Source organism: Ascidiella aspersa, chromosome 4, assembly GCF_963924565.1.
Source record: "Ascidiella aspersa chromosome 4, kaAscAspe10.2, whole genome shotgun sequence".
NCBI lineage: Eukaryota > Metazoa > Chordata > Ascidiacea > Phlebobranchia > Ascidiidae > Ascidiella > Ascidiella aspersa.
This window is the reverse complement of record NC_139450.1, coordinates 11,585,672-11,597,904: the sequence shown is the minus strand read 5'-3', so window position 1 is coordinate 11,597,904 and position 12,233 is coordinate 11,585,672. Positions and strand designations below refer to the sequence as shown.

General features: G+C 39.2%; 1 protein-coding gene across 1 annotated transcript in view; it reads right to left on the bottom strand.

Annotated features, from left to right (window-relative positions):
• LOC146147854 (rotatin-like) overlaps nt 1-12,233 on the bottom strand; it is a 29,729-nt gene that overhangs the window by 8,954 nt on the left and 8,542 nt on the right. Inside the window, exons 14-26 of the mRNA XM_083387171.1 lie at nt 11,856-12,039; nt 11,040-11,280; nt 7,775-8,373; nt 7,146-7,341; nt 5,886-6,139; nt 4,559-4,948; nt 3,908-4,120; nt 3,308-3,433; nt 2,692-2,919; nt 1,984-2,115; nt 1,113-1,326; nt 402-496; nt 285-330 (exon numbers count right to left, since the gene is read on the bottom strand). Of these exons, the coding sequence (XP_083243297.1) occupies nt 285-330; nt 402-496; nt 1,113-1,326; nt 1,984-2,115; nt 2,692-2,919; nt 3,308-3,433; nt 3,908-4,120; nt 4,559-4,948; nt 5,886-6,139; nt 7,146-7,341; nt 7,775-8,373; nt 11,040-11,280; nt 11,856-12,039 (2,918 nt within the window). The remainder of the gene's footprint in view (nt 1-284; nt 331-401; nt 497-1,112; nt 1,327-1,983; nt 2,116-2,691; nt 2,920-3,307; nt 3,434-3,907; nt 4,121-4,558; nt 4,949-5,885; nt 6,140-7,145; nt 7,342-7,774; nt 8,374-11,039; nt 11,281-11,855; nt 12,040-12,233) is intronic.

Genomic DNA, 12,233 nt, shown 5'->3' with positions numbered 1-12,233 from the left:
TCGTTTCATTATTTATCTTTCAATTTTAAAATTAATTCAGCAACACGTCAGAAATACCATTTTCCACCAACCAAAGCAATGGTTAAAAATCTAAAAGAAAACAATTGTATGAGGACATAGAGCCAAGAATCTTCGTGAGGTAACTAATTGTTTACTGTAACACAGCAAAATCCTAAGAGATATAAGAGTGAGAACATTATTTAAAAAAGTAGTTGAGTTTTAAAGGGTTAACAACGGAAAAACATCTAAAGCATTCAAAAATAAAAATCTTTACTAGTACTAACCTGACGAGTGGGGGTGTGGTGACGTCACATTTGACACGAACGTGTCCTGAAGAAAAAAAAATACAAAATTAGGAAACGTATAAGCAATAACTGATGAAACGGTCAAGTAATACTCACCTTGTTGGCAGACGACAGGGATTGAAAGACGTTCGACATGCTTGGCTGAGTAAGTGGTGTCGCGCTTGAACGCACACTCTCGGCTGTGTTTGATCCTGGATTAGGACGATATCGTTTAACAGTTTAAATCCGCTAATGTTAAAAAACAGTGACGAGTAGATGGCTTGGCTTAAATTTGACTTGCTATGTTAAAAACTCGTAACCTGATGGTGTGTTTTGTCAGTCAACGTAATATGTTTTACTAAAACAATGATTTATTGAATCACCTAACCACAACATTTTGCGACTCAAGAGGTTAAAACATTAAGAAAATGTAATTAAGTCATAGGAAATGTAATTAAGTTATAGGAAGTCATTTTCCACTAAAAAAACAACACTAAGATCAAGCGCCGTAATAACAAAACATGGACGTTATCTTTAGCGCAATGAATTGCTTAACGCATAGGTTTTGACGCAAGAGCCCAACATTCAGCAAAAATAAGGCAAACATCCGTGAACCGTAATAAGAAAATCAAAGCCCATACAGAAGGTATCATTTTGAAAGTTTCGAATAACTCTATATTTATTTTCAACATCTGATGTATAAAGTTTTTTTTCGAAATGTTCAAAGTGATACCTACTTCTGTATGAGCTTTGATGTTCTTATTACGTCTCACTAGAACCTCCAACCATTATGCTCCAAAATTTATCGGTAAAGCTGTAAGCAATTACCGGCCACGGAGTCCATGGAGACGCCGCCTTCTTGCCTCGCATTCCGCTGCGCGCCGCTCGAAGATGTTCCGGGCGACCTGACCACGTGATCGGGGTGATAGTGGGAAAGCAGAAGCATGACGTGATCGCTGACGTGTGCGTGACGTAAGAGTGCGGCGAGCGCGGGAAGGCCGACTAGGGTGGAGCCGGTGGCTTCGTCCTGGACCACGGGACCCTGGTTGAAAAAGTTTAGCTAAAGCTTTAGTCTATAATTGGCCAGTTGACTGTTTTTTATACTTTGGTTGAAAACTACTTTTCAATGTATAACAGATATATTTAATCCAATATCCAGAAAAAACAAAGCTTTGCCACAAATGGTGGAAAATGGAAATGTCACTTTTTCCGGAAGAGGTGGAATTTAAAAACCTCATTAAAATAAGCAATTGTTTTTAACAACTAAATATAATTCAGATCATATTTAAGCGACCCAAATACTGAGCGTAAGTAAAATAGAAAAGCTTTTTGGTGACGCAAGTTTCTTTACTGAACTTTTTATAAGCAAACAAACCATATTAACAAAACATTATTATATTAGTAAATAATTTTTGCCTTTCGTCAGCATTCTTTTACTGTTAACGAGGACAACTTTTTGTATTGGACTCATATAGAGCACTAAAATGTGACGTCAATCCCTATAAAGTAACGTCATATAAAAATGGCATCGTTTTATAATTTTAGGAGCGTCGCCAACGCGAAACAGTAAAGCACTTTTTACGTGTACGGAAAATTTAGCAAACATTAAGAAGCCTTTATATTTAATTTAGTAACCAATTGTCCACCAAAGCAGAATGACGCGTTGCCACTTATGACTATTGAAAAAAAATCGTCGAACCTGCCAAACCATTTCGCTGGAGGGCGATTCGGGCGGCTCCTGGAAGGGGTGTGAGAGCATGTTGCAGAGCAGAAGACACGATTGCTCCCTCACCAGGCTGCATTCAGAGTGATCCAGGAAAACACATAGCGCCTGACGAGGGAAAGTAGGTACGACTCACTTAGCGCGATGTAGGCGAAATACTGTTTTGTTCAAAATAGATCTTTAAAGTAAAGTAGCGCGACAATGGGTTCATTAAACGATCTCAGGAATGGATTACAGGCGGAGAAAAAATGACCTTTTCTAGGAAATCTTTTATTTAAACTATTTAACATGTATCGTGCTTTAATATGTAATACAATAAAACTATACGGATTATTTTTTAGGGCTGTAAAAAGTACCAAAAAATCTGAACTAATAAGAGTAAAAAAAATACATACACTAAAACGGTTAACCCACTCTCTAGAAAATTAAGATGAAACTTCGGAATACTGTTGTGAATATTTACGGCAATTTTTTACTTTTTTTTTCTAAAACAGATTTTGATTTCTTGCATTTCGTTGCTCTTTTAGACAAACATGTAACAACAGAACTGAGGTGCTTATAAATGCGGTTAAGCAGCGCGCGATACGTCTACTAACGTGAACGCATATAATGAAACAAGGGGATCTGTCAAAGGAAGTGTGATCCGCCTTACGCTGCTCAACTTGAGTGACAGGCATAGCGTACCGTGTTCCATAGACCGCCGGGGTAGCGCTGGAATCCGTTAGCTAAGGCCAGGCAGCCCTTCCGAGTGGTGGAAACGGCAGTAGCAATGGCCAGGCCGGCAAAGCGGGTCCTGGGGTCACGGGCAGACCACAAGGGGATCAGCCACTCCAGCCCGGGCGCCTCGGTGACCGCGTGGTGGCGGTCGGGAGCCTGGGAGGGCACGGCGTATTCGAGAAGGTTCGACCAATCCTGTGAGGAATAAGGATTGTACTGGATGTGCAGAAGTTTTTTCATGGAGTTTCAGCAGTGTACTATCGCTTAAAAATGTTTATAACTTATTGTATATTATGTAGTTACGCATCGTTCAGCTGGGAAACGACAACAAAATAATTACATTCGCAATAGTCAGTTTTTCAAGGCAAGTATTAAGATCGGTGTGAGCCGAACGTAGGAGAAAGGATACGTTTGCTTGTAGCTATGCGCCAATTTAGTGATGCCCACATTAGTAAAATAAGTTGATTTACTGCCTCGATATAAAAATTATGAAGGCATAATTGAAAAACAGGGCTAAATTATGTGATAAATTTTATCGTTCTGTTGTCTTTGCCCGAATATATCCATTATTCAACCAGCTTACCGTGATGCCGAACTTCGCCATTTCTCTTGCCAGGTGAAGTATACACTGGGTGGCGCACCTGCTCACGCCCTTGCCCATGTAGGAGAGACTGCTCGCTCCACTACCAATGTGGAAAGCCGAGACGATCTGTGGAAACAAGAGGTTGCCTTACAGTACTTTGGCCTTGCCTGAATAAATTTAAATACAGGATATTACAGCACTTTCATATTCGTCTCCGCTAAAAGGATTCTTTACTTTGTAAAATAGCTTGAGATATATGAATATGCTGTTGCAGCCGGGCATTGCTTCAATCGTACAATTGTTCTTCCAGCAAAATTTTATTAAAGTGCCAACGTTTCGATCACCTATTCGGGCTATATTCTTCAAGGCAATAGAATTGCAACTAAAGGCGAGAACATACCAGACAAGCAGCTTAAGATATTTGTAGTTTCAAAGTCTACAAAAAGTCAAACTAGGACAATACTATCATCGGAAGGCGAATTTTGTTTAACAAGCAAAACTAAATGCGAAACACAGCGTACATAAAACTGGAAAAAAGCAAACACCAATTAAGTTTGGTTGGCCCAATCTCAGTTTAAAGAACAGTCAGTTCAAAGATACCTCGAGCAACGTTCCCAGCAATTGCTGCATTAGTACACGGTCGGTGGCCTCCAGCGATGTGTGACGGCCCTGGCCAATCAGAGTGGCGCTTACGTGGACCAGGCACTCCAAGGTGACCTCCATGGAGGGAAGGTCATAGAACTGCGGGGCGTCGGCCAGTCGAAGTCGCACCAAGAGCACGGTTCGAAGTTCGCGGTGAAAACGAGCGATTGTCTGTTGTTGTGCATGACTTAGGTTACTTAAATCATGACACTTTGCGCTCGAACAAACTGTTTTTTGTTAACTAGACTTGTATAGCGATTGATATTTATTCTAAGTGTAACTACAACCTCTGAAAAGTAGTGCGATTTATTTTGCCTTTTAGATTGCGAATTAATTTTGCCTTTTACGTTTATTTCGATCAACTGCAAATGCAACAGAAAACGGTAAATTGTCAGTTTGACAGTGACGCCATATCGTATGCGTTGTACGTTCAAGCTAAATTCAATCTAATCTAAATCATTTTAAAATAAGTCATTTAACATAAAATTCAATCAAATGTAATCATGTAACATAAGTCGAACAGTTTTGACCACTGTTTTTGATTACAGTTTAACATTTCGCTACTTGAACTATTATTTTTTGCCACGCACCAAAGTCACGAAATCTCACCTCGTTTTCGATGTTCGGCGCGCGAAGGATCATGCGCGACATGCGGGACAGGAGCGAGAGTATGACCTTGCACAATTGCCGGCGAACGGTCACCGAAGACATGCGGTGGTCAGAGGCGCCGGGTGCCGCCGAACCAGGGGTGGCTGCCGGTTCCGGTTGGGGCTCGGAGGACTCTAAAGCTCGCAACAGGGGGCTGCCGACGTTCTCGAGAAACTGCTGGGTCTTGCTGGTTGACGTGAGCAAGCACTTTTGCAGCAGCCAGTCGAGCAGCGTCACCGCGAAACCGTCCAGCTCGTCGGTGGTCTGGCTCTCGACGATCGCCAGTATTTGGTCGAGAAGCGACGTTAGGTTGGCCAACAGAAGCTCGTCCTCGTAGCAGGTTGGTAGAACCTGAAGCAACAGGCGGTTGGTGTCGTGACTTGAGGTAATTTTATGCGAGGGTCAAGCGTTTGACTGGGCTTGGCGATTTTGGTGCTTGTTCTGCTGCGTTGAATTAGCTTAGTTCTAGTTTGGTTTGATTTCAGTTGTCTGTCTCTTCTCCATTAAGAAAGTACAAATGTAAGACGTTTTTTTAATAGGTAACAATCGACCTTATTCTTAAATTAAAAAAAACATTTATTGGTGGTAAAACTGAAAACAAATCGTAACGACTATAAACCTGATAAAGTTCGCTTGTCAAAAAATAAAAATAGGAAATCGCATTTAAATTTCGTTCTAGTTCACTTTTTTTCCAAAACAACAACCATACAAACAGACTAGTTTTATCTAAACAACAAAGAGGTTTTAATTCCAAGAACTTACACACAGACTTGGACAACTAGATTTATTTTAGCTTTTTAAAATTAGATTAGAATTAAAATTAGATCATTTTGAGTTTTCTCAAATTAGATTAGAATTACCGAATTCTTAAAAAAACGAATTTAAACTAGAATTTAAACTAAAATTACATTTTATTATTCACAATCAATTTCAGTAAATCGAGAAGTATTTTAATAGGAATGTGCATGTCAATCATGTGTGTGCTAATTTTTAAGCATTTTAGCATAGCATATGAATTTTAGTCCGTGAAAATTTTGTTTCAACCAAAGAGTTTGAATTCAAATTCTTTGTTTTCACTAAGGGACTAAAAACGTCGTTGGACAAAGTAGGATTTTTGGTAAAATCCCGAATTAGATTAGAACTAGAATAAGAGCAAACAAGCAATTTGCAAATTTGCAAATTAGAATTAGAATTAGCCGCATTTTGCTCTAATTCATTAAATTAGAAAACTAGAATTATCTAGTTGTCCAAGTCTGCTTAAACAGTGTAGGTCACAACGAAGCAATACCTGGAGGAACTTAACAAACGCATCTTTCCACATCTGGCCCTCGGCGGTCAACAGCGCCCTGACGAGGGGCAGCGACGCGTGTGACGTCATGGCGGCCAGGCGGAAGAGCGTGAAGGCGTGTGAGGCGGAGGAGTGAGAGCGGGAGGAGGAGACGAGGAACAGGAGGGAGGAGGCGGCGCTGATCGGATTGCAGAACTCGAGCGAGATGCGATCGGCTTCTGTGAGACGGAGGTCGACGATTTCGTCCGAAGGAGCTGGGTTTAAACAACGCAGTGTTGTAAACAAGTCAAAAAAAAAAAAAAAAGTTTAAAATGATTTTTTTTAAAACAAGTTTAAAATGACTTAAGTCGAGTCATTTGTGAAATAAATTGAATCCAAGTCAAGTATTTAAAAAAATAACAAGTCAAGTCCCAGTAAAGTCATATTACAGCTGATACAGTAAGTCATCTCCAAGTTAAATCACTAATATAATAATAAAACGACAATCCATCAAAATAGGTAAACTCGTCCGATTATAAGCAATAATTCAACTAAAAAATAACAAATAAACAACATGTAGCAATCTAATGGTTTTTATGTGCGAAACTTACGATGAATAGCTCAATTTTATAATAAAATAGTTAGTGAAAAAACTTTATTTTAACCAAAGTCAATTGACTCAATGACTTAAGTCAAGTCAAGTCATTTTACCAAAACGACCGGTGTTTCGTTCCGCAAGCGAGAGATTATTAATAGCTCTGCGCTTACGTGATAGTTGGATTGGTGGAAATTAAAGGGTTTACATCATATAACACATTAGTATAAATAGCAAGTTATACTCGTTTGTCAAAATCTATAACAAAATGCACATAGTTGCTGTCTAGAGGTTGTGTTGCCGCGTATGACGTATGCGTTGTCTTTGTTAATAACTTGTTCATAGTTTTACGCGTTACGTTTTTCGTTAATAAGGCAAAAACTTAACACATAGTATATTTTGAAATAGGAATTCAGTTAATTGCAATGAAATCCTATTTCAAAATATGCTGGAAAGTAAGTTTTTGCCGTTTTTCCTAACCTGTATTTTAACTAAACCATTTACTTGGTAAATTTCTAGGAGCAAGCAATTTTGTACGTCAAAATATAATCGCTCCAATTATAAATATTTTGGTAATCCTTTGACAAAAAAAAACTAAAGCTGAGCTCATTGAATTATAAAAACTCTTCTTTATAAAAACTCTGCAAAAATGTCGCCTAAAAGTAATAAGTAAAGTCAGTACTTACCTCGCTTGCCTTCGTCCTTCGTGCGAGACTCCCGCAACAGTTTGACTACGTCATCGTCGCATCTGGCCAGGTGCCAACCAATGCGCAGCGCGCTGGCCGGGGGTCCGGCGGTTAGGGGGTCACACGTGGGCGAGGGGGGACAGACCAGCTGACGATGGACGCTGACCGCGTGATGGGTCGGGCAAAGAAACGGGATCTGTAGTAGGGTTTGAGTTTAGTGTTTAGCGATTTGTTAGAAGTAAACTTTAAGTCGCGTTCAGATAACGCGAAAGGACTGTTTTGCCATTTTGCTCTTTTTGGGCGAGTAAAACTAAGCAAAGAAAAAATATCTTAAAAAAATATATCTTTAGGCCTACACAATTTTTGAAAAATATTTTTAGGGCTACACAAAACAGACTTCAATTAATTCAACATGAAAAAGCGTAAAACTGAACGATTTGAAATAAAGTTAAATACAAAAATTTTGCTTCCTAACCTAATTTATAACAATGGCCAAATTTATAAAAGTGCAATTCCGATAAAAGTGATAAACAAACGACTGTTTAAATTTAAATCAATAAAAGCCTACGAAAGCACTTGCCTCAAAATACTGAGAAAAGGTAATTTACAACTATGAGCATTGTGTTCACCTGATATCTTGCAACAATTGCCGACGGCAAGCTGAGCTCGACCGTTTCACTGCCGCTTCCGTCTGATCCGCTCTTCGCTCCGAAGTCGCTCCTCGCGTACTCCCGGAGGCACTCGTGGAAGACGAGGAGTCCGATGACCACCACAACATCAGCGAGTGCGGACACTGAGAGGCGACAGAGAGCGGAGGCTCGGAGAAGAACAAGGAGGAGGCTTCTATCACGTGACAAATGACCTCTAGAGGTTGCGTCACGACGGAGAAGCAACTTGAGAGTAAGGATGCAAGCGGCCACCGCCGTCTTCCCGTCCTCCGTTAGGACCTGAACGTCGCGCGCCGCCAGCTCCTTTAGCTTTTCCACGATCGAGTCGAGTCCTCCGCTCTGGAGGAATGAAGAGTGAAGAGCGGGGTCATCCAGCATCGTGGCCAGCTGCCGGAGTGCTCCGATGCGCACCGATTGCTCTGTGTCGCTGGAGCGGAAGACCGAGAGCATCCGGAGCACTGCCTCCTCCTGGAAGATCGATCTTCGGATGCGGAAGCACTCGGCTTCGTCTCGCGGCACAAGGGAGAGAGGAGTGTCGACCACGAGGAGGTCGGTAAGTCCTAAGTGTTTAGCAATCACAATTGTATTTTAGTAAATATGCTGTTGTTACCAGGCATAGTATAACAAAAATAAGTTCTTCTGGTATATATTTGTTGTTGAATTATTACAAATATATACCAAAAAAACTTATTTTTATTATATTGTATTGTAGTATAGGCTATGGTGAGACGGCAATATTAAATTACTTGTATATTACAAAGGCCAACAAAAATTTTTTTTTTCAAAAGGCATGATATATTAGATCGATTTAGGGGTATAGGCTCCGAGTCCGAAAATTGTGCTGAGTTGGCTCTACTTGTGCTGAGTTGGCTCTAGTTTTGGAGATATTGCTTTTTCTTACATACCATAAAAAATGTATGCTAGTGGGTAACATGAGTTAATAAAAGCTGAAGCCATGTGAAGCAGCTATTTAATTTTGCCTTAATGTTGAGATGTCTGGTACAAATGTCTCGCTTGGGAGGTAAAACAGGCATTAGATTACTTTCTCTCTACCATAAAGCCGAAGCCTTTTACTTAAGATCAGCTAAACGACCTAGTTCGTGATTTAGATTTATCTAAAGAAGCGTCCGAAGTCCTGCCTCCGTAACATTCTTGATTCGGCAACAAACATGACGTTTTACCGGGTCAGAGAAGAAATGTTAATGCAATTTTTATCCTAAAAAGATTTTTTCTGTACTGTAATAACATCGAAGGACTTACTCCTCCAAGAAGTTTGACATGTGTGCTACTTCACAACGGAAATAAGTTTGCCTGTGTTCCAATTGGCCACTTAGTCGTTTCAAAGGAGCACTACCCTTCTACCAAAGAGTAAAGATGCTCCTGGAGAATTTCTTATAGTGTGAATAACTGAAAGATATGCGTTGATTTGAAAATGGTCAACTTTCTCTTAGGACATTAAGGCGCCTACACCAAGTATCCCTGCTTTATTTGTTACTGGGATAGTCGGGTCACTGTTCAACACTGGATTAAAAAGTAAGGGCCTATATATGTGAACAGCTTGTGCATGGAGATATGTTCATTTAAACTGTTTTTTTTTTCACAAATTGTCGTTTTTCTTGTGTGGGCTTAGGCATACTGGTGGACAGAAGCTTAGTCTCACAAATTGCAACATGTTAGGAGAGTCTGATGAAAATACGAATAAATGAGGCAGTTTTTGTGTTAAATATGTGAAAAAAATAGATTTATGTAGCACTTCTTCATCTAGCTAATCACATTGTGTCTTTATCTTTTGCTCATTCTTGTGACCCTTTCAAAGCCCCCCCCCTCCCCCATTTAAAGGTACGAAAACACCTAAATTCGGCAATATCTTAAAAACTAGAGCCAATTTGCAAAAACTAATGGCATTTTCGAGCTCAGCGCCCCTGATATACTCCAAAATCGGTTTACCTTCCATGCCAAATTTTTTTTGTTGACCAGTGAACTATTTTAGTTACTAAGTTTTTTTTTTTTCAAAATAGGACATTTCATACGATTTACAGTGTTTTTAAAATTTAATTAGTTTCCAGCGTTGTAATGAATTAGTGCACATAAGTCACTGTTATTCAATAGCTTAACTTAATTTAAGTCGTTTTGTGAAAAAGACTTGACCTTTTAGACAAATGATTAACTTGGACTAAGTCATTGAGTCAAATGACTTTGGTTGAAATTAAGTGTTTTCATCAAACATTTTATTATAAAATTAACCTCACTTTTTGCACGAAAAACTATTAGATTGCCACAAATTATATATATATTTTTTCAGGTGAGTGATTGTTCATAATCGGACGAGTTTGCCAATTTTATTAGTTTGTCCTTTTACATTTATACGAGTGATTTGACTTGCTTCAACAATGACTTGACTGGGTCCTGACTTGTTTTTGTTTTTAAATAGTTGACTTTGACTGCAGCCTTTTCAAAAATAATTCCACTATACCCTAAGTTATTTCGAAATAATTTGTTTACAACTAGAGATCGACCGATATCACGTTTTTAGGATCTTTACGTTTTTCCCAACTGATACCAGATACCGAATTCGATTTTTTTACCTGAAATATTGTCAAAATTTTAATCAATTAAAATAAAATACAAATAACATTTCGGTCTATCTGCTAATATTTGCTAAACTCATTTTTCGCAACATAGCGATACCGATATATCGGTATATCTGTATTTATAACACTGCTATTTTTAAACAAAATTTCTCCTGATACTTGAAACAGAAGATATGCCAAAGAAACTAGTACTAATTGTTCGTCAAATACTCCGTTGACTGTTATTTGCTAATTTCTCAAACAAGAGGGGTTGTTCGTAGCATATTTAACAATCGACAAAAAAGCTGTACAGCGTTTACCTTTCGATTCCGATATGCATTTCTAACTTTCCGTATTATAAAACTCGTGTTAGCCTCGTCGTAAACACGTAAAGAGCGAAATACTTAAACCAGTTGAGAAAAAGACAGTTCTCTGTTTTCGTCATTTGTTTGCACATGCGCATGCGCTCATCCATAGAAAATGACCTAGGTACTTTTTCTATCGATGGGGAGGGTAACAAGCAGTGACTTAAGCAAAAAATCTAAAATAATAACTTAAGCACTTTGGTTATGAGCGTGACGACATGGAAAATAACCTTTTTCTTACGTTTTACGAAGTTGCCCGGGAAACTGGGAAAACCTAGATTTGCATCGAACCTGATATACGTGCAAGGCTGTCACTGCCCGTCACCAGTTGCTGCAGTCGAGCCGCCGATGCACCTCGGGACGCCCTGTGCTTGAGCATGAGCGCACGGAGACACGCCCGAATGCACTCGGTGTCGTCACTTCCGCCAGCGCTGTCCAACTCCACGTCACTTCCGGCGGTGTTGGCGAGCTCGTTGGGGGAGATGAACTGGCTGATGGCCGAGCGTAGCACCTCGGTTTCACCCGTGTAGGCCTGCGTGCGTATGTTGGATAAATCAGAGTTTAATCTCGTTATAACAATCATAAAAAAAACATGTCCGTTTCGTTTTCAGTCACTGATAACTAGGGCGATTATTTTTAACCTATACAAAATTAAAATTTTGACAAAAAAAATTAAAACTTTTACAAATTTTGATTTTTGACAAAAATTAACCTTTTTAACAAAATTTTGACTTTTTTCGACAAGTCAAAAAATAATCACACTACTGATAACGCAATCCGAATATCGTATTCGTTTTGTAACAACAAAAAAGAACTAGTTTAGGAGTTTAAAATTTAGGAAAAGTCTGTGCGAAACATTGAGGGGGATTCTTGCATAAAAATTATGGGATAACAAAATTATAAAACTGCATCTGTATTACATAATATTCAGAAAAATTAAAATTTTATATAAAATGCTAAGTGAACATAGTTAAACAAGTCTTGAGAAAAGTATATTATCAATTTAAACAATGTAGCGGCTCTGTACGGGTTTGATTTTATTACTGAGTATGAAGTCGTTATCGTCTAAAAACCAACAGCACACTGCATAATACTTGTATTTCTTGCCTGTAGTGCCGGCAATATAGGTTTAACAGCTTGACAAAAATCTTTCCACACGCTTTCGGCCACCAGGAGGCGTCCTTGCAAGAGGAGCGCGATCATTTCCTGAGCCGGGTGTGAAACTAAGCGTGACGAGTCGCCCAATCCGTGGCAGCAGAGCTCGTACAAGACTTCTGAGTCCAGCAGAAATCTGGCGTTGAAAAGGTTTAGCGAAATAGTATTAGGCTTCAAATAAAGTAAGACTTGTACGTACACACTGTTTGACGTTAAGCAGCTGGAAAACAGAACAGTTTTGTATAATCTATTTTGTAATTTTTATAAATTCAACTAGAAAAGCTAGGGTAATAAGGTGTTCCAGCGGCATCATTTATTTTTTTTATCGGA